Genomic DNA, 23395 nt, shown 5'->3' on the forward strand with positions numbered 1-23395 from the left:
AACAAAAAAAACAACCATCCGCGCAAACCTGACGAGTTCCAGCCTGCAGGTGCAGGGCGTCGCCATTTTTATGATCAACGACTCTCACCAAGTCAGTCTCTAAATCAACACAGGAATTTAAAGAAGTCGTAAATCCACTTACCTTCTTAGCCACCGATGTAAGGATTAAGATTAGGATTAGGAACAAACCAAAGGTATTGAAGCACTTTTAGTTTTTTAGTCTAATGACTTTAGGTTTATTATCTCGTGTGAACATTTTTTTTTTCTCTGAATTTTATTACCTTTCAAGTAAACAAAGAACTTTGTTTAAATATCTCTATAAACAGCAGCCAGATGTAATACAGCTATAAATAGTTCTATAAAACCTTTGATTTCCTAAAGTTTTAAAGTAAAAAAATTAACAATAATCGTTTAATAATTTGTCTGAATTGTGGATTTTCGGTATGTTTTGTAAAACATGGCGGTGCTCCGGCCCTGCAGTAGGGAGCCTCTCAAAAACACAGAATAATTAGGTTGCTCTATGAATTATGGGAAAATGACTAAAAGACTTTGAAATCACAGTGAAAACATTATGATAATAAGAAAGTTTTAAAGAGAGAAATTGTAAGCCCTCATCTGTTAAGCTTTAAACAGAAGCCGATTGAAGCAAAGAGTTTCTACGAACTTTCTAATACTATAGATTTCTGAGGCAGGCCGATATTTTCTGATATTTATTTTCTAGAAATAACCAAGATAAACAGACAAGTTACTTTTCTGCAGAAGAGGAGAGAAGACAGGCGGAGAATTTTCACTCCCTGAAAAATCTGTGTTCAACTCTGCTGGGACCTCTCTGTCCCCTGCCTTTATTAAAGGAGTAACAGGAGGGGTCAGAAGTTTACACATACAAACAGGGGGGTGCAGGTTTATTGGCGGTGGATATTAATCACTGGATAAGACCAGACCCTTCCTGGAACAAACATTTGCTCTCCCCGTCTGAAGTTAAAACAACCCAACATTCCTAACAGGCCAAATGCCTGTGACTTAGTTCAAATAAAATTATGACATTTACATTTTTTCTAACAATAATTGCCTACATTGAAATATATAACAGTCTGAATCGTGTTGTTGATCATTGAAAACTCGTGATTTGTCCCAGGTGTGTTGATAGATTGCCTTTGTGTGGGAAGTCAGATTAGCGAGTTTCAGGCCTCATTTTGTCCGTGACCCTGGACTGTCCAAATACAGAGGTCACAGGTTAGCGGTCCAGGATCCAGACCCACCTACTGGCTAATCCGGACCCTACCTGATTTAAAACATTTATAAATTACTGCATGTTGTCTGACGACAGTGTCTATCTTCACTTGCGCCGCTTCTCCTGTTAATATGGTAAAGCCATCTGGGGCATCTGGCACCAGGCTGCACGTGATCCACATGAGCTGCTGTCAGTCTGGGTTGCTGCTGCTGCTACTTTTAGACTCAGCAGGCAAACCTGTGGCAAGCCGGGCGATGGGAAAGAAGGAGAAGAAGATGAGAAAAAGAGAGAAAGTGTGGACTGCTGGAAGAACTGTGGTGAACTGATGAAAGAATAGTGAAATGGTGCTCAAAGATGACCCTACTCATTTAGAGGATGTTTGGCTCAACCTGCTGCTGTGAAGCAGGATTCTCCACCATGAACAGAATCAGAAATAAATCTGGATCCAGGCTCAAAAGGAGCACCTTGATATGTGCTTGAGAATGGCTTCGTCTCCATTCAAACCCAGGTTTAAAGCCTTGCAGGGCAGCATAAAGCCCACTGCCAACATTAAGACAGAAAAAGGAAAAAAATACGGTCAGTTCAGATGTTTTATAAAATATGTAAATCAGGAAATTGTCTATATACCAAACTAAGCGATTGTTGTTATCTACTTCAAAAAACACTTTTAAAATGGTAAATATATATATTTTTAATTTTTATATTTAAAAATTCAATGGATACATAAACACCTCATTTTATATCAGGGTTAAGTAACAGCTTATAATTAAAAAGGTCTCCAGACCTTTGTTGGTTGTTGACTTTTTTTTTTTTTTGGACGCAGCTAATTTTTAATTAGTTACCCCTCCTCTAAAAGCTTCTCATATCTTTCCTAAATCCTAAAACGTCCAACCTGTCAGTCCTGTATACATAAACTGATGTGATTTCATGGTCTTTTAGCTTCTAAACTTTACTGAAGTTCAGGTTATTTTTTTGCATAACAGTGAACCGACTGAACTTCAGAAGCTGCGCGGTTGCGGTTCATCCCATTTATCTATAGAAACGTTGGATAAAGAAAAAAAAATCACGATTCACTAAAAGATTGAATGCATTGTATGTAGCTCTGATTGATGGAGACTTATGTGCAGCAGAGGCTGAAGTCTGTTATTAACCACCATGAATACCCTGCAGCATGCAGCAGCAGCCATTGAGCAGAAGGCTAACTCTGCTAACCCTGCGCCTTGTGTCATGGAGTGAACCTGCATTCTCTCTCTCTGTCTGTAGGGGCTCAGGAGGTTCTCATTGATCCAGGTACGGACTGACTGTTTAACCACCGTAGCTCCTCTAGACACCAGTCTTTCAGTTTGCATGCGCTCACCTGCTTTGGTTTTCAGTGGCAGCACTTTCACTTGTTTTTTTTTTTTTTTTGTCTTTTTACCTGTGGTTGATTTCTAATTATTGATCTTTTTTATGGTTTATCAACTTATCACAGCCACATTTATGATCAGATATTCTCTTGATTATTCTTTCATTTTACTTCCTTCTTCAACTTATAGACAACTAAATTCCTTTTTTTTTTAAGTTGCTTCAAAAATCTTTCCCTCTCAGATAAACGGGTCACATAACTGTTTTAAAACCCAATGTTCAAACTTTTATGTTTCTTTTTATATAAAAAAAAACATCTGGTTTAAAAATAAAAATATTTTTGTACCAGTTGCACTGATTTTACTAAAAAAAGGCTCTTTGTTATGTAGCTTCTATTTAGCCCAGAAAGGAAGTCGCGCAACATAAAATGCTTCCCACAGAAACATCCCTCTGTCGCTGTGTTCAAACACATGTTCCTTCTATATGAGACCACATGAGTATTTTATTTTAATCTTATTTTACTTTATTTGCTTTGATTTAGCTTTAAAAAAATTTTAAATGAAAGTTTCTTTTTGAATTTTTAAAAATCTGGTTCCCCCTATATCCCTGCGACCCACAAAATAACAAAGCAACAGACTTCTGACGTCCTTTAAACACATATTATTACTTTCTATGCTCTCTTATTCATATAAAATGAAGTAATTAAAAAAATTTATAAATTATTCTTTATTAATTTCATCAAATTAATCTTCAATGATTTGATCGGAAAAATTATTCTTTTTTTTGCAATGAAATAAAAATGTAAACCATGTATTAAAAATGAATAAACACTTATTTAACTTATTTTGTACTTTTAATTATTATTTTTTCTCTCCATATGCAGTCTCAAAATAATCTTGTGACCCCTTATTGGCTTCCTTGCGACCCCCCCGGGCTTCACGACCCCTATTTTGAGAACCCCTGTTCTAAAAGCAGCTCCCTTCTTAAATGACCTGTTCTTAAATGGTTCAGATTTAGTGATAAACTCTTTTAAACGGTTGATTGTTGCATAATAAATGGTTTCTAGCATTTATATAAAGAGGTTTTAATGTTTTACTGGCTTAATGAACTGCTCGGTCCGAACCTTGGACAGTTTCTGATGTGTGGATTCTAGCAGCTAAGGTAAAGTCTGAGTTCTCCTCTTGAATCTTTCTGTGTTTCTGTGTTTTTTGTATTTTTTTTCCTTGGTGTTTTAAGGAGAAAAGCGTCACTAAGATGCTGACTTTTAGTTTCCTTAGAATAATGTTTTTCCCTCTTGTTTTGGGCCGAAGGCGCCCTGACAGCCGGCGGCATCAGTGCAGACACCAGCACAGAGATCGGACGAGCCAAGAACTGCCTGAGTCCAGAGGATATTATTGAGAAATACAAGGAGGCCATCTCCTACTATGGAAAGGTACTGATCTACTGAACCAAACCAAGATATTCAAGATGGAAGATGTTGTTTTTTTTAAACTGAAATCTTGACTCAATCATTAACAGGACGAGCCTTGAAAAGCAGGTCTGATTTCCTGTCTGCATGGCTGTGTTTATCCCGCCCAGAAGGGGGCAGTATGGGATCAGAATTAAACCAGCCCAGCCTAAACCTGACATGATAAACCTGAATAGATAAAGATTTTCTGCAGACCATTAAAGAAGGTTTTCTTTCTTTCTCAAAGATAACTCTTGAACACGCTTATTTATCGTTACTAAATATCTGCTCAAAGTAATTTTCTAATTTAGTGCGGGAACAGATTCTACAGGTTTCCTTACGTTTATCCACTGTTTTATCATTTCCCTTTTGCGTTGACCTCCTCTACCATCAGCCCTTCTACCTGAGTCTCATTCTTCCAGGATTAAATTACACTTCAACTTGTCGTCTTTTGATATTAATTGAATTTTAATAGGAGAGACAGCGAGGCTGTAAGTGGAGGAAAGCCAAAGGAATGGGATAAAAAATGGACTCTTTAAAGTGTTTTTTTTTTTGTGTTCTTGCCAGTGAAGCTCAAGTCAGTGATCCCACTCATATGTGTTGGCTCTGCCGTGTCGGCCCAGAGGGATGAGTTTGATCATGCGGCGGATTTCCCTTTTAACGGCAGGTTTTAGGAACATGGAAAATAAGACCATGACAAATACATTCATAGATTCCTCTCCCTTGAAGGTGACATATATCTTTTCTAATCCGCCAAACAAACCTGGAGGGAAGGAAGAATGTTGCAAATAAAATGCTGCAGTGTCCTGGTTGCATAAGACTGCTGAAGCACCTTTAAATTCAGCTTTTAGTTCAAACCTGCCGTCAGTTGATGGGGATCTGATTAACATGAAATGAAGTCCAGCTGTTCTGGTCGGTTTGCATTACTCAGTCAAAACAGTAGTTAATAGAAAGAATGAAAAGGATGGTGCACTGGATAAAATCAAAATCTAGATACGTCATTTTTTCTTAAAATAAGTGCAAGGGAACAAGACAAAGTACGTTTGAAATAAGAAAACGCAATTGCATTGTCATATTTCAAGTGCATTTTATCTCAATATCTTATTTCAAGAGTAAAAATAGTAATTCCAATGGCAATCATCTCATTTACCAGCTCAAATTAAGGGAAAATACCCTTAATTTAAGAAATTTCTAATTATTTCTAGATTGTTTTTCCAGCTGCTGTGAGGATTAAGTGTACCTTGGGAACCCCTGCTGCAGATCAAGTAGAGTTTATTGGTCTTAACCTCTTTGCTTTCTCCTTACTGTCTGTTCTGAGCTCTTTGACACCCTGAGGCGCGTCCTGCTGGACGTTCCTACCTTTTATTTTATGTATAAAGTCTGTTAACGGTCCACTCACTACAGTTGATACATGTTGTGCAAACTTCATGCAGTTTTCCTGGTTTTCCTGCATAGAAGCCGTTTTATTCACTGATCTAATAGGCAGAACTCACCTGCAGTGTTTTCTAATTAGGATCCAATCTGAATGTGAGGAAATAAATGGGTTGAATCAACATGTTCCTGTTTGCCTTTGGTCTCATCTCTGTGTTGTGGAAATGTTAATTATCAGGGAGTAAGACAGTGTTTCTATGAAATAACGGGAGATTTATTCAAGGCTCACTCCTCCATAGAGTCTGTGAATGTTGCCCCTGAGCAGAAACTTCTCCCATCCTTTATAGCCTGGCAGCACAAAGCAGAAAATTGATGAGAAACAGATGCTGGGAGGGTAAAACAAAGCAACTTTGAGGAGATTTCTCCAATTAGAACCAGGGCCATAAACCTGACACCGTATATTTCGAACGCAAAATGATAAAGTTAGTAGGGTCCTGAAAGAATCCCACTCCTGCACACAGAAATGTAAGGTCTGTAAGCTGGTGTAGATTCTCAGTCATCCACGTCATTGTCATACTGCAAACAATTTAAATATATACACGTCAAGTTTTCTTAAAATAGGTGCATTTTTTCCTGAATTGAGGAGGTAAGGGAGACACTTTGCCAGTGGAACAAGAAAATGTACATTTTAAATAAGAAAAGACTATTGCATTGTCTTATTTTGAATGTATATTATCTAATTATCTTAAGAGGAAATATTTTCATTCCATTGGCAAATCTTACTTTCCTATTCAAATTAAGGGTAAATACATTTAATTTAAGAATAGATCATTTTGCAGTGCCGTTTCCAACCTTTTCTTTTCATCTGTTTAAAAAAAGCAGTTTTTGAAAAAAAAAAAAAAAAGTTTTATAAACTCTTGACTTCCATGACTTCCATATTCTTATGGGTATGGTTTAGTTAGTGACCTTACTTAAAGGAATAGTACACCCAAAACATGATTAGCCTTCATTTTCTACTCACCCCCATGCTGAACAACACTCTGGAGTACTTTTTTGATATCTCAAATGCATCTGGAGATCTGGGAGGCTTCTTGCTGTCTGCTGACATTCAAATAATGGAGGTCTATGGTGCCCGAGACAGAAAGGTCCATAAAAGTCCACAAAAAACGTGTCAATATTCCTCCATACTGCTCGTCCAATGTATTCCAAGTGTCCTGAGTGGGTAGCGTCCAGAATTTACTCGAAACGAAGTCATTTAGAATGTTTTTAGAGCATAAACAGTAGTGTATAGGATTTCCTGAAAGCGCGCACACGCGCGCTCACGGCGCTACGGAAGCCGGCAGACCAAACCAGCGTATTCAGCTCGGCAAAGGACTCATGCTCTTCCTCAACACTGAAGTCCTCAGATATTTTTCTTTCGTTGTTTCTTTCTTTGCACAGGTAAACAGCACATTTCTTCTTCTACGCTTGCATTATTGGAAGAGCAGACGCTGAATGTGCACTTTCATCTGGTTTGATCTGCCGGCTTCCGTAGCGTCGTGAGCGCGCGTGTGCGCGCTTTCAGGAAATCCTATACACTACTGTTTATGCTCTAAAAACATTCTAAATCACTTCGTTTCGAGTAAATTCTGGATGCTACCCACTCAGGACACTTGGAATAAATTGGACGAGCAGTATGGAGGAATATTGACACGTTTTTTGTGGAGTTTTATGGACCTTTCTGTCTCGGTCACCATAGACCTCCATTATTTGAATGTCAGCAGACAGCAAGAAGCCTCCCAGATCTCCAGATGCATTTGAGATATCAAAAAAGTACTCCAGAGTGTTGTTCAGCATGGGGGTGAGTAGGAAATGAAGGCTAATCATGTTTTGGGTGTACTATTCCTTTAATTCCAAAAAAGTAAAAAAAAACAACAACAATCCACTGGACTTTTTTACCAAGTTTGAAGACGTTTTGCTTCCCATCCAGGAAGCTTTTTCAGTTCAAAATGTCAGAAATAGCGCTGAGTTCGAGGTTTTATACAGTAGCCCAACAAACCTTGTTTTTGCTTAGAAAACATGCAAATTAAAACGGATGAACGGGCCCCTTTGGAATGGGGGTTGTTTGGCTTCTTTTGTTAGCCTGCAATGCCCCATACCTGTCTGTGTCTCTGAAAGTGGGGTCATTAAAGGGAATTGTTGGCCTGGCTGAATAGGCGAGGTCTTCTGTTCCCCTGTATAGGGGTTAGGGTTGCGATGATGGCGGGGAGGGATTTCTGACATTTGAATTGAAAAAGCTTCCTGGATGGGAAGCAAAACGTCTTCAAACTTGGAAACAAAGTCTAGGGGATTGTTTTTATTTTTTACTTTTTTGTAATTAAAGCTGAAGTCTGTAAGTTTTTAAAAATCACTTTTTTGTCATATTGGCTAAAACTGTCCCTATGCCCAGACAGCAGTACATGTGATATGTAACCTGTGAAAAAAACTGCTTCAATTGGTCCCGCATACTGCCTGTATTTCAATCTGGAAAGAATAATTCGGGACGAGTCAAAACAACCAATCACAGCCAGAGGAGCGTCTGATGGAGTGTCAATCACAGCCCCCCCCCCCTCACCGCTTAACCTGCCGCTGCCCCCCGGCTGCTGCAGTCAGGAGGACGCGCGTGGAAGTCATGGCGGAGCAACAGCCACCAGAGAAAGAGAAACTGCCCTTACTGCCCCTGCCGACAACTGCTTACATTGCAAACTTCGGTATAACCAGCATCTTATATCTAGCTGCTTGGAGGTGAGTGTTATCGCTCTTACCGGTTCACACTCCATGCCGCATACGCTGCTTGGATGCTTGTGGTCGCATGCGGTAGCCGCGCAGGTGCTGTGAGAGGGGTGGAGCTTGGAGGTGGGGCATGAGTGAAGCAGAGAGGGTGGGGGAGTGGCGTGAAACCTGTTTTTCTTAAAATTTTCAGTCGAAGTCTGCTCTCTTCTCAATGTTACAGACTGCAGCTTTAAGTAAGGTCACTAACTAAAACATACCAATAAGAATATGGAAGTCAAGAGTTTATAAAACATTTGCTTTTTTCAAAAACTGCATTATTTTTAAACAGATGAAAAGAAAAGGTTGGAAACGGCACTGCAAAAATGATCTATTTTTAAATTAAGTGCATTTACCCTTAATTTGAATAGGAAAGTAAGATTTGCAAATGGAATGAAAATATTTCCTCTTAAGATAATTAGATAATATACACTCAAAATAAGACAATGCAATTGTCTTTTCTTATTTGAAATGTGCATTTTCTTGTTCCACTGGCAAAGTGTCTCCCTTACCTCCTCAATTCAGGAAAAAAATGCACCTATTTTAAGAAAACTTTCCTTGTATATATTTAAATTGCTTGCAGTGCGGTCATGGAGGATGATTGTTGATGGAGCTGCAGGGATTTCTTCATGTTCTCCTTCTGCTGTGAAAGTAATCAGATTTATTCTGAACACAGCAGATTAGGACAGAGCAGCTGTGGGAATTTGGGGTGAAAGCAAATATCTGAACCCCCTGGTGCCACCAGTGCACCCCAACAACAGCACGACTGAAACAACTTTTTACTCAATAATATATTTCTCTAAGAAATTATTAAAATAAGAGCAAAATGGAGTCACTGTTTGATCAGCACATCTGATGTATGTTTAAAATGATGCAATCAGTTGAAATTAAAAATAAAAACATTAATAAACATGATGAAAACATCTCCACTTTACTGAGCTGATCTCCAACTGGTCAGAGGAGCAATAACCATAAAGTTCAAATATTCCTAAAGTTAGGTAGATAATTACTTCCCACCTCTGATTGGTGTTTAATTAAAGAGCCCGCATAACGATCTGCAGGCAGATTATTTTAGTCTCTTTAAATGATTCATCACAGTCTCTTTGCTTCGCTTCATGTATTCTGCTATTTTAAAAGGGTTTTTATTTTTAGATCCTCTTGTGTGCTAAGAGGCTGTTTGGTTCTGATGAGCGTTTCCTCCTTAAATCTGTCACAGTACAAGAACGCAGGTGTGATCGAGCTGGAGGCCTGCGTCAAAGCCGTCAGGGTGCTGGCCATCCAGAAGAGAGCCAGGGAGGCTTCAGAGTTCCTGCAGAACGCTGTTTACATCAACCTGGGGCAGGTAGGATCAGTGACTGGGAAACGGCGAGTCATTCACAGCATCCCCTCCTTTAGCAGCTTCCTGGATGAGCTCAGCTCAGCTGCTGTGTGATAAAACATGAAGAGTTAAAGATGTCGATCCACTAATTATCTAGATGGACAAATAGCTTCATTTCTGCGTCATTGAGAAAACTATGGAAGATTTATTTTCTAAGTTTGAACATCTATGAATAGGGCTTTCTAGTTCTAATGCTACAACAAGCAGAGCTTGCTTTATTATCTTTTACCTTTACAAATATAGAAGCTAAGTATCATAAAATAGTTTACTTTATTAATGTGAGAAGATGCTGTAACACAAACCCAGTTTATCAGTCAGGCATCAGGCAAGCGACCCCACCCCAAAAAAGTTATCTTTCCCCTCCAATAAACTTTGCACATGGACGTCTATAGCCCCATTTACACTACCCTCTGAAAACTGATCCGTGCCGAGCTTGGATCAGTTAACCGTGCCGACCTCGGTTCTTTGTGACCAATTTACACACCACACTAGCATGGTTCCTCGCCTCCTTGTGGCGATCTAAAATATTACTGCTTCCTAGAGGGAAATAAGCAAGCCAATATGGCGGCGCCCTAGAAAGATAATCCAGACTAAAAGTGAGATTAAATGTGTACTTTAGTCTGGCCCAGACGAATGAGACATTGGAAGATTGTTGATAAGAACAACCGTAGTTTTTCAAACCATGTCTGTGCCTATTGGCCAACCCTCTGACCAATGAGCGCAACTGACTCTGACGTAGTAAGCGCGACAGAAAGCTGGTGGGGGAGTGTAAACAAACAGCGTGTCGGTAAAACGGCGAATACGTCTTTTAAAAAAATGAATGAATAGTTTCTTTTTTCATCACATACCATATAAATGAGGTCTGAAAAAACTACCCATAGTCTGCAAAGCACTAGAACACGAATATGGGCTCATGTCCAAACTCTCTAAAACATCTTCCTGTTCTAGAGAAGAACACAGGAAAGTCTGGACTCTGGGAGAACGGGAGCATGCAGCATAAATATGGGTCAATTGGAACAGATGCATATTGATGACATCACCACATGCCTGGCTCGTCTATAGCTGCATTTCACCTCCTGTTATTATTAGTCTAGATAGTAATAAATTATTCCTTTTTTCATTTAGTGGGGGAATAATGAATAACACAGTCAGATAAACACAAATAAAATTTTGCCAAATAAAACAAAAAAATGGCCATCAGAGCCAGCGGTCCTTGGCACACTGCTATGCTGAGAGACTGATGCTGCAGATGGGCTGCGGTTGGCCTTGGCTGCCGTTACCCTCGGAGCTCTGCTGGTTGCCAAGGTCTTCTCAACTTTGTTTTTTTTTTTTTTTATTACGCATTAAATCGGTATAAATGGACCATATATCGACGCTTAAAGTATAATGCTTTCGCCTTAAATGATCTTAAAACGTACTTTTATTAAACAACAGCGACAGAAAACAGAACTTTTAACTTTCAATGAAGCGCTCTGTTGAAAGTTGCTGCCGCAGTGCTTGCTGGGAAGGCTGTCAATCTCATGAATGGACAAGTCTGCTCTGATGCATGCTGGGTAAAGAGGGAGGGGCGAGAACAACATCCGGGGACTGTGTCCGTTCTCGGTCTGCTGTTCTTGTGAATTGGAACAGTACTAGGGCTAAGGCTGATCACGTTTTAGGTGTGCACGAGCAAGTACAAATATTGAGAAACGGCAAATGTTTCCTATATATGTTATTTAAAAAAATATAATTCTTCAAAAAACATAAATTCTTAAAAAAACAATACTGTGCTCGACTATTTTGAAAGTGGGACGCCAATTGCTCTTCCTTTTTTTACTGCATTTCTGCTTGCTATGTTGAGCTCTGCCCCTCTGTTGTTTTTGCGAGTACTGCACCTACATCTGTGTCGACTAAAAAAGGGTATAGCGCTTTAATGGATTCGTGCACAGACCAGCGCAACAACCCCAGGAGAGAGTAGATTTCACCCTTTAGCATTTATTTAGCTTTTTTTTCACCTCACCAGAGCATGGCCTTTATAAGGCAAATGTTTAAGATATTAGATATGGGCTGAGGTAAGGCTCTGGAACAGGGGTGAGTTGCCCTTTAATATTAGCAACAGAGTTTCTATTTTTACTTTGGTTTAATGGCTTTCTAATGGTTTCATTAGTTCTCACTTTTTGTCTTTCAAGCCAAACAAAGGCTTGAATGATTGATTTTCTTCAGTGCGTTTCAGGCAGAACTCAGTCAGCATCAGAAAAATAGACAGAGTCCAGATTTGGAAGCTCCAGGTTAGCTTCTTTTCTGTGCGTCAGCTCTGTCTGAGAGACGTTCGCCCGCTCCCAAAGTGACAGCTCCACTTAGCGGTTCACGTCCAGCTGCAGCAGTGTCAGAAAGCAGAGCTATAAGGTGGACATTCTACACTGTAAAAACGACAACTCAAAATTGTTCACCTTACTAAGATTTTTGCATTCACTGACAATAAAATTGGCAGTTGGAACTTGAACTGTCTTTTGTGAGCCAGTTGAACTCCCTTTCATAAGTTTCTGATGAAAAGTTCATCTTATTCTATAAATTAAGTTGAGTTTACTTAGAAGTTGTAGTTGACACCCAGTCCGAGCGAGGTCAACTTATCTGCGCATGCTCATTTCAAATTTGTCATGGCAACCGGCTGCTACAGGGTTTCCATGGATTTTCCCAGGAGCTCCCTTCTAAAGTTTGGTTCAGCCATCTGGTCACTCTGCTGGTGGTAACTTTCCCTGAGGACTCGTCCAAGAGAAGACTAAGGCACTGGTTTCCTGTCATCTCTGGCAATATTGCATTATTTGTAAGGTTTTAACAGGAGTTAAAGTAAAAGTAAAAAAAACTTTAAACTAAAAAATGTAAGTTATTACAGGGGATGGTATTCTGATACGTTTTTACAGACTTGAAAGTTCCAGTACCTTGAATTAAAAAAAACTTAGTTGGCAGAACTTGAAAAACTTAGCTGACACAACTTAATAAGTGTAGTTCTACAAAACTTAAAAAATTAAGTTGATGCCTTCAACTCAAAAATTCTGTGCAGCCGGTTGCCTTGAAATTTTGAGTTTGAACTAACTTTTTTGTTTTTACAGTGTAGAAACAATGCAAAAACGGTCTAAAAATTAGTAAAAAATTTCTTAAATTAAGTGTATTTACCCTTAATTTGAGTAGGTAAATGAGATAGTTCGCCAATGGAATGAGCAATTTTACTCTTAAAATAAGATATTTCGATAACATGAACTTTATATAAGACAATACAATTGTGTTTTCTAATTTTAAGTGTAAATTGTCTTGCTCCATTGGCAAAATGTCTCCTTTACCTCCTCAATCCAAAAAAAAATGCACTTATTTTAAGAAAAAATTACTTATCTAGATTTGGGGCTGAAACTCTCAAAATGAGTGAAAGACACCAAAAAGGTCCAAGGATCTATATATATTGGATGCAACTGATGTTTATGTCTTTACCTCACATCATTCTTTAGGACTGTTTAATCTCTTTTCTGGTGCAGATTAACGCACAAATGCAATAGGTGCTGCTAAATGCTGATTGTCTCTTTCTAACTGCAGCTATCAGAGGAGGAGAAGATCCAGCGCTACAGCATCCTGTCCGAGCTCTATGAACTCATCGGCTTCCACCGCAAGTCAGCTTTTTTCAAACGCGTGGCGGCCATGCAGTGTGTGGCCCCCACCATCCCTGAGCCGGGCTGGAGGGCCTGCTACAAGCTGCTGCTGGAGACTTTACCCGGATACAGCCTGTCCCTCGACCCCAAGGACTTCAGCATAGGTAGGAGTCGTTCCATTAGCAGAGGAGAGAAGTCACAAACGATGACTGTTAAGGTTTGTTTTGTGCAGCAGGAGATTTTGTCGTAGCTCTGTGCAGTGTGCTTTGGCCACCACTTAACTCAGGAAAAAAAGCACGGATGAGACCCAACATGAGCTTTGAGAGGCTCTGCGTTGAGGCCTTTGTGATGAGTCTCAGGGCTCTGCAGACTCTTGACCCCTGCTCATTGCTGTCAAACCACTGAAAGCATTTTCAATAAAAGACGGAGCTCTCATTGAGTAGAGGCAACATTTGTATTTTATCAGGGGAGAGCTATTTGAGCGACTCTGTGAGAAGATTTCGCCCTGTGATACGCTTTTAATCTTTGGCCTTGTTTCCTTTATAAACAGGGGATGAAATCTGAGGAAACATGAGTGGAATTTATACTGAAGGATGAAAGGAGATATGATGTATGGCTTTCATAACACGCCTGTGGTTTATTTCCTTGTGGTCTTCTGCTCATGTTAATTACTGTATTCTTCAGTACTGTCCTTAGAAATCAACATTAATAATAATGAAAAAAAAAGTATTCCACATATTAATAGTGTTAAAGCATATTTGTACATGGGAACTTTTTCCCATAGTCATGTTATAATTAGGGCTGAAACGATGAATCATGATTAATCGATTATTGAAATAATCAACTATTTTAATAGTCGATTAATCGTTAACGGAGTATAGAGACTGTAAAACATTTAGCTGTTAGAGCGACCCACTTAGAGCAGTAATTATGTCAAAATTGTAAAAAAAAAATGAATATGAAAACATTTTTCCTTTAAGATAAAAAAGAAACAAAAATGTTGTCTATCAATATGCTGTATCTGCTTGCTGTCCATGCTTTAATAAGGCTAAACTAGGCTTGGCTAGGCTAAGCTAACCTTACCAGCATTTTATTCCACTGTGCGGCCTTTTCCTGCTCTGTTCTGGTCGAACACTAGGGGGCAGTGTAGGACACAGACTGCCAGCGTACAGCGCCGCACTACGGGTCACTTCGATTTCAGCGGCTGTGAAAATAAGGAGGCTGGAAGAGTTTGGCTATGGATTCAAACAGGTCCAGCCTTCCCTGCCTTTCATCACCAGTTTGCTCTGTTGCCTAGCAACCGTGCAGTTAACACACAAAGCAGGCAAAGAATGGATACCAAACTTTTTACTATCGTTCTATATGCCAATTACATTTACAAGAAGCTTCGGCAGTAAAGTCGTTGTGAATATCAGATTTATAGTCCTGACCCTGCAGAGATAACAAAATCTGTGCATAAATGTTAGCCAAACCCATTTACACAGGGACAAACTAAATTTTTCAATAAATCAAACATTACCCCCACATACATGAATCAATAACCATTAAAAAAAATCATTTTCATTAATTTCAGAAGGAACTATTGACATACTTGTATTATATTAAACAGCATTTACAATATTCACCACTGTTTGGCGCCATTTCCTCTTTTCCTCTAAGCACGGAGCAGCCAGCTTGCTTTGACTCGCAATGAATCATGGGATATCCAAAGCTACGTAGGATAAACTGGACCAGTCCTTCAAAATGGAAAAAAATTAGGCTGCATTTATCGGCCAAATAATGAGGAGTCAGGCGCCACAGTATGACATAAACGGCCGACGAATCGGGCCTTTGGAGGACACAGCCTTTGAAATCGAACTCAGCAAACATTTAAAAAAATTAGAGGTGTTGTCAACATTTTCTTTCTCTTCTTGTTGGGAGAGGGGAGCTCTCCACGCAAAGCATTCTGGGATATATCTGCCTCTTCTGAGGCTTTTCTTTTCTTCTCTTGCACTTCGTAGATACTTTTTCTCTTGACACCCTCGACCATTTTCGACATAAAAATATCACCTGAATGATTGACAATTAGGAGGACCACTTATTTAGACGATCCACCCGGAAATAAAACATCGTGCTCTATACCTTTAACATGTCTTTATATGATAGTATATTCAAACCTTTTCCAGTAGGGACTATTCCTCTTCAGCCATGTTTTTCAGCACATAGCTGTACGAGTAGTTCCACATTTCCTGATCCGGCTGTATGAACCTCCCTATTGGCTGCCAGTCCACCCGCATACTTAGTGCAGCCTCTGGAGTTCTTGGCAACGACCGTCTTGGTGGCATTTTTCTGATATTTTCTAAGACCGGGGGCTATTTTGTCACATGGACTAAGTTACATTTTAGTGTATTTTATTGGTATTTCAGAAAGAAGTTCAAGTTAGGAAAAAAGATTCCTGAAGATGGAGGTGTACATGGTTAATAATAGATATTCTCCTATCAGAACATATAAACATTTCTTAAACAGAGTTATAGAAGTTTTGTCTTTGCTTTGGGGTTTAATATGATGGGTTTCATCTCCCTGTGCAGCAGGTCAGAGGCATCTAGTTGATTTGGTGTCTTTAGGTTAGCGACCAGGACCTGGCAGCACACTCATTATTTTGGCATCGTGTTGATTGGATGGCAAGAATCCTCTTTTCCAGGGCTGAGAGTAGAGAAATTAAAACAGTTTATTTTTGTATTGGAATGAGAGCTACAGCCTTCAAAAACCCAGAAAGCTTTGGGTTTCTGTCTTCTACAGATACACTGGTTCTGGCAGACGGGTAGAAGTCGGCTATTTTTAGCCTAGCGAGGTGGTGCAGTTTCTCCCTACAGACAAAAAATAAAAATGCTTATGGAGGAACTGCATGTGCAGTTTGTTCAGAAAGCCAAAGGAGTCAGAAAGAATAACTAGCATGGAATAAAAGTGCTGATAAAGCGAAAGCTGCAAAAGTGTTGGAGTATTTCAGAAACTGTGTTTAAGCTAAAGGAACATTTATGGCTTAATCAGATGTCCTCCCTCGTCCCTCTGTGCCCTCTGGCCTCCCCAGTAAATATTTTCTCCGGTTTTCTTCAGGAGGCCAAGGGTCTTGTGGATGTCAGGGTAGGAAGACGCCACGTTAGCTGAGTTTACAACACAGACATCTAATCTGTTCAGAGGGAGAGTGATGAAGTATAGCAAATACTTTGTCACAAAAGCAGTTCTAGCAGGGTCATTAAAAATCATTGTCATTAAGTTATTATTGTTTAAATTAAGGCCTTAATTGGCATTGAAATTAATTAAATGTGATTATCGTGGCATTTAAAATGATATATTAGATAAATTAGATATAAATGGTTCTGCGAGCCGTTCAGTGGCAGCCAGCTCCCAGATTAGCTTCTCTTTGCAGCAGCAAAAGCTACATTTTTCCAACTCAGCTGGAGCAGCTGCTGCTTTTGCAGCGCGTCATGCGAGTCAGATGCTCAGAAGCTCATGAGGCGCTTCTTCTGGTGCTCAAAACGTGCTGCAGGTCCTTTTGATGTACCTTGATGTGCATCAGCCAATGACCTTGCATGTAAACTAGCTGCTTCTGCTGCCTCTAGCGTGTGCAGTCTGAACCTAACATGAGACTTTTTGTGTCAGCTTGTTAAATGGCAGAACTGTCTTATAATGCAGTGCTTGACTTCAAGACTGAGAATGATTGTTTTCTACTTTCGGCTAATTTAGATCGCCAATTAAATGTAAAATAATATCAAATATAGGTAATAATATGTTGAGATCCCAGAAGAGATCTGATTCTTAAGAAATGGGTAAAATACAGTTTGTACAAGTGGCGTTGCCATATGATGACATCATAGGAAAGGGCAGGGCCGCTAGCAGATCTGACCACCTGCAGATCTGTTACCTACAGCGACCCCCAAGTTTTTAGAAGCACCTCTCATCAGGAAATTATTCAGAGCTCCGCTGCATCTTTGATTGAGGTTCTCCTCTCTGTGGCTCACCATTGAAACCCTTAACGATAAAAGAATGTTGAAGTGTTTGCAAACGTAAACATCTATTGAACTCATTTGATTGAGCTCATAAATATCACTACTATAAACAGATTGTGAATTTTTTTTTACAAACAAATGACCGTCACACTCAGACAGCGCAAAGAATCATTAAAAACATTGTAAACGGCTGTGTAAAGCTGCACAAAGTATAAATACTGCAGCCGGGTGGTTAATTTTATGCCATTAATTGTAGAAAAGTCCAATAATTCCCACTATGCGCTATCTTTGTTTTTTTTTTTCATTTTCTTCAAAGTAAGAGTTCAGTTGATCACAAAAGTCCTGTCCTTGAAATGAAACAAGCAGCCCTTCATGGTTATAATAATCAAAATAACTTCTCAACATTAATGCTTTCAAACAGCAACAAATAATACAATGAGAAATCATGAGGAAAAAACATTCAACACATTTTGCACCAACAGTGATGCATATACCTTATTAAAAGAAAACCATGTTTAAATTGTTGTGTAGGAAAATTAACAGCCAGTAGATTTAAAGATAGATTAAAGTGAGGAAAGTAAAGTACAATGTGTAAAAAGCAACCAAATAGAATGTCAAACAGAAGTAGGACTCATCCTATAAGTGCTTTTAGAATGAAGCTGTTCTAATTAAGTTCTCTATACACTGTACACATAATGTTTAATGGGTATAGATCAACAGATAAGTTTCATTATAAGATTGACAAATGAAATGCATTACTTTCTAAAACTAGCTTTTATTCAATCTTCCCCTTTGGTTTGACCTTAATTCAAAGGGTAATGACAGTAAAGCAGAGAAAATGCTTGTTGACCAAACAAAAAAATGAAAATCTAACAAACCAAATGTTTGCAGCTACATGGTCAGCTAATTTATTAGTTAAAATTAATTCAATTCAGTTTATTTCTATAGCAGCAATTAACAACACATGTCATCTCAAGGCACTTTACAGTTCAACCAGATCATCCAGTCAAATTGATTCAAAGTTTTCTATCCAAAGAAAACCAGTTGATTGCATCGACTCATTGACTCTTCAGCAATCCCTAACACTAGGGCATGCTTGTAGCGACAGTGAAGAGGAAAAACTCCCTTTAAACAGGAAGAAACCTCCAGCAGAACCAGGCTCAGTGTGAGCGGCCATCTGCTGAGGCTGACTGGGTTTCAAGGAGACAGAAGCAGAGACACAAAAGGCAGGTCGGATTCATCCGACCTGAATGTCATTAATACCCAACAAAGGTCACTATTCTGAATCTTGCTACGCAGAAGCGGCAAGAAAAACAACAACCCTGGCAGATGATGATGTGGAGAGCAGTATTTATGTTTAACCATATTGAAAAGATTGAGTTTTTATGGTTGGAAAAGACTGCTAGATGTTCTCCAGCGCTACCATCCATGTTTCCGTAAACATAGAGCTCGCTGGCCTGTGACGTCATTACGTCCTCTACTGCGCATGCGGGAAACTTGCGTTGTATGACTGCAGTTCACACTGGACATCACATACAAGTTGCATATATCTGGAAATACGAACGGGAACGCAAAAAAATCGTATTTCACAAAAAAAATCGGAATTGAGCATCAAGGCCTGCAGTGTGAACGTAGCCCAAGATAACTGTTGAGTTTAAATGGAACGCAAAACTGAACCCAACCATGCCAGACACAACCGAACCGCGCTAACATGGTACTAGTTCATCAGTAGGGCTCGGCGTGGTTCAGTTCTGGCTCGGTTCTCAGATAACAAAGACTGCATGATCAGTCCGCGTCATCTCCTTACAGTCAGACATTCATAAAAATACTAACTTCCCTGCCGTGCCACACGATTTCCAGTGATGATTCTGCTTAGCAGTGAGATGAACCTCAATGTCTGTCTTTGTTTCCTGCGTCTGTAAGCCCTGATTAGACTATCGTTTGTCTTATCCACTTTCCAAATGCCGACTATATCAAGTAAATTAGCCACAGGCTGCCTTCTTCGCCTGACTCTCCGCAAACTGCCTGAATGTTACGGCCGTCACCATGTTGGTTTGCTTGTTTACTTCTAGAGAGTAGAACTGTAGATCGTCACTAGGAGGCGATGAACCGTGGTGTGTAAACGGTCTTCAGGAACCAAGCGTGGCACTGTTAACTGATCCAAGCTCGGCAGAGATCAGTTTTCAGAGGGTAGTGTAAATGAGGCTTAAGACTGAGGCCAAAGGTCACCTTCCAGCAGAGGGACGGTCAGAGTCACAAAAAACAGTCAAGTTCTAAGCTTGTTAATGGGTTTGACCCAATTAAAATCAAAGGTCACATTAAACTAAAGATCTGTTTAGTAGCTTCATATTCTGTGGCTTTGGCTACTTTCCAAAGAAAGATCAAAACCTTTCCTTTATTTAAATGTAATGTACCATTAGATCATCTGAATGGTGATAATATAGAGCCCACTGAAAAAAAAAAAACATTAATCAGCAAAGGTTTAAATGTAGAAATTTGTTCTTTCTATTTTCTGATTTTTGGTAAATCTAACAAAAACTGACAGTTTTTTCTTTTTAGATGATTGATGAAAGTGGAAGGCTGTTGTTCCGTGTGTAGCTCTGCGCCATCATGAACATTATGATGGGATTTTTCAGTGATGTTACATGAAAGATGTCAGCATTGAGTCTGACTGTGTCCCTCTCTCTGTCATCCCTCTCTCAGGCACCCACAGAGGCTGGGCTGCTGTACAGATGCGCCTGCTGCACGAGCTGGTGTACGCCTCCCGCCGCATGGGCAACCCGGGCCTGTCTGTGCGCCACCTGTCCTTCCTGCTGCAGACCATGCTGGATTTCCTGTCTGATCAAGGTCAGTAAACGGTTCCAGCCCTCTGAGCTCCTTCCAGCTTTAAGCCCAGGCTTCAAAGGAACCAACCCCACCTGTTTCTGGAGATTGGTGTATGCTACCTTTGTTTAATGCCATGAAATGATAGCCAGAGCTGGTGTTTGCTGCACTTGCAGTGCAGTTTGCAGCCAGTTATGTTTTTGTTTAGTTAAAAAAAAGAACTAAGATCCACCAGCAACACCATGGAGGGAAGTTTAATCTTGTTTGACATCCTAGCGTGAGTTTTAAGCTAGGGAGACATTATTGTGGAAAACAAACTGACCTTGTAAACATTGAGGCTGTTCTAGCTGTTAAGACACATATTTCTGTAAATAATGGAGGATTTTTGTCCTTTAAGACACAGAAACATCCTTTAGCTTCCAAACAAGCTCACTAAACGAATGAGCTTCATTTCATGTCGAAGTTTTTAGGCTCAGAGTACAACTGTCTGCCATTCCTCATGTTCAGCAAGCCGTAGTGTCATGTTAGAAAAGGTTGAAGTTCGAATAATTCCCCTTTATATGGCTGGGAGATGGTTCAGGTGTATGTCAGCCTCTGAGTTAAGCTTGCACAGATTTTGATCAAAGGTTTTTCTCTGTAAACGAGTTGAAAATGTTTTTCTTAATTATTTAGGCCTGAGTCGTTTGATTTATTATTTTTTTTCAATAATTTAGTTTTATTTTCTAGAGATGTTAGAAGTAGGAGATGCATGTATTTGCTGTCTTCATTGAAGCTGAGAATGAACTGTTTACTCAGCAGAATAAGATTATTAATCTAGATTATAAATCATTAGAACCCTCAGTGCTGTTATCTGCTGTGTGATTGCTCGCTCTGAGGAGCTGGGTCACCTTTGGGTCTAAATTACAGATTAAAAGCAAACTTTCCTGAACATAAATGTGTTTGAGTCACATCCAGAGTCACTGCAGGTTTTTTCAGGTTGACCTTCACAGTTGAAAGAAGTGTAATAACTACGCTGAGCTTTCTTGACATAATATTTCTTTTATTGTATCAAAAACACCTTTAGAAAGCAACATGGCAAAGCGATTATGTCTGAAGATGAAAGAAAGGCTGCTTTGATGATGATGATGATAAAGTATTCAGCTCTTTCCAACAGATTCTTTAGGTTAGACTGAGTTTCTAATCAGGTCCTTGAATAAATGTTCTATAAAGAAAAAACTGGTGTAAGTAAAGTAAACCTGTATGTTTGTAGTAGTAGGGCTGGGTATCGATTCAGATTTTCCAAATTGATTCGATTCGATTCACAATTATTTTTTCGTTTCCTTGATATGGAAGACATTCTCAGAAGAACCAATGCTGCAAATAGTAGAAACTTCTAGCTCAGACTTGGAGCATTACTAAAAAATTTACATATTTACATTAGGAGTTAAACCCAACGCAGTTACATTAATCATGTATGTTTTATTTAACATGACCTGACCAAATCAACTCAAACCACACAGCAGGCTGTGTAAATAAAGTGGCAACAAACGCAATGAATAGTGCGTACATGTTTCAGATTATTACCTCACTAAACTGTTTGCGTGAGGGTATAACGTAGCGTGGCTCCAGTGTCTTCATAAGGCCACGGAACCCTTCATTTTCAACCGCGCAGTATGGTTGTAAGTCTTTGCAGATGTATATAACGATAGCCTTAGTTTTTTTCTGGGCACGCGGGGAGTTTGCTGGTTATTTGATATCAAATACCTTCTCGAGCTGCATTTGCCTCGGGGCTGAATCAGATTGTGTTTGTGCTGAGTGGTTTCTCGTTAAATGGTTTCGAAGATTAGTTGTGTTTCCACATTACCTCACTTCTGCGTAGCAAATCTTGCAAACCGTTTTGCTCTTATCCAGTTCACTGCTGTCATTTTGTTTTTTAAATCCAAAATATTTCCAGACATCTGCCTTCAAACTTCTTGGCGTTGATTTCAGAGCTTCCGCCATATTGTTTTTGTGCGCTCCTCTCGCGCAGTGACGAGATCTCGCGGGACGCGAGAAGTCATGAATGTATGGAAAGACGTATTATAATGGATCGATTTATGGTTTTTATGAATCGATATCGGGCTATTGAAAGGGAAATTGATTCAAATCGATTAAATCGATTTTTTTAACCCAGCCCTATGTAGTAGTATTAAATCTACTACATCGTGGAGTTCAGCCACTGGTTAAGTTAAAGGTATTTTAGATTTACTTCTCTTTTGATGTTATATAAGGAGGTGGTAACATTTCATACATTTCCCATTAGAAGAATGATATAAGTCAAAGAAAGTCATGCTTTGGTCCATAGAGCAGTAAATAATGGCTGTTGCTGTTTTGTGGATTTAACATTTTTCTAGACGAAGGGATCCAGAGAGCCTTTTCCATCATGACACCAAAATTTCAGCCATAATTACTGGTTTCTAGCTGAAGTAACTGAAGCTGTGAGCTAAATTTGGATCATTTTTGTTATTTCCATTTGAAGAAAATTATGCTGCATCCACATATTGATCTGTTCTAAGCATGTAGCAACGCTCTCAATGGTTCATAGTCACATGGTGACATTGTGATGTAAAGCTGTGTATGGTAACTGATGTAGGTGTTTACTATAATCTGAGCTAGAGGGAGCATGTAGATATTGAATAGAAGGGGAAGCAGAAAGGAGCTGTGAGGAACCCTGCATGTGTTTTTTCTGGTCTCTGATTTAAAGTTTCCTAAAGACACATAAAATTCTCTAATCTTTAAGTGCGATTTAAACCAGCCCAGCGATGTTTCAGAAAGGCAGACCCAGTTTTCCAGACGCTCTTAATAAGATCAAGTGACCAACAGTATCAAATGCTGCACTGAGGTGCAATAATATCAGCCCTGCGGTTCTTCCAGAGTCTGAAATTATACTAATACCATCAAACACCTTAAACTGGGCAGTCTAAGTATTGTGGTTGGCATGGAAACCTGACTGGAAGACATCAAAGCAGCTGGTCATTGTGAAGAAGACATTTAACTGTTGAAACATTTTTTCAAAAAATTCAGTGATAAAGGGGCGATTTGAGAGTGGTCTGTAGTTCTGCAGGACTAATTTGTCCAGGTTTCTCTTTTTCAAAAATGTTTTGATAATTATTGTTTTAAAGCCCAGTGGAAAACACCCAACATAAGGGATGTGTTTATGATTTGTCATCCTACAAGGATAGGCTCTATCTTTCAGTGTTGTAGTGTTACCAACATCCACCACTAAGGCAGAACTAAGAAAAGCCTTGTTGTTGTTTGCAAGAAAAGTCAATCCAGAATGGACAGACACATTAATTGGTCCAAAGTCCAGTCCGGATTATTCTTACCGTTTCAACATTTCTCCCAGAGCATCCAGAACCAGAACCGCCTGTTTATAAGTACCTTGAGCAGCAC

General features: G+C 39.4%; 1 protein-coding gene across 2 annotated transcripts in view; it reads left to right on the forward strand.

Moving 5' to 3' along the window:
• Positions 1–23395, forward strand: part of trappc9 (trafficking protein particle complex 9) — a 356386-nt gene that overhangs the window by 11461 nt on the left and 321530 nt on the right. The window contains exons 5-9 of one of the 2 annotated variants that reach the window (XM_038302353.1): positions 2495–2521; positions 3886–4007; positions 9397–9522; positions 13123–13339; positions 19865–20008. In XM_038302353.1, the coding sequence (XP_038158281.1) occupies positions 2495–2521; positions 3886–4007; positions 9397–9522; positions 13123–13339; positions 19865–20008 (636 nt within the window). The remainder of the gene's footprint in view (positions 1–2494; positions 2522–3885; positions 4008–9396; positions 9523–13122; positions 13340–19864; positions 20009–23395) is intronic. The other variant, XM_038302354.1, reaches the window with a different exon arrangement.

Source organism: Cyprinodon tularosa, unplaced genomic scaffold, assembly GCF_016077235.1.
Source record: "Cyprinodon tularosa strain WSP-4 unplaced genomic scaffold, ASM1607723v1 ctg489, whole genome shotgun sequence".
In the NCBI taxonomy this organism is placed as follows: Eukaryota; Metazoa; Chordata; class Actinopteri; order Cyprinodontiformes; family Cyprinodontidae; genus Cyprinodon; species Cyprinodon tularosa.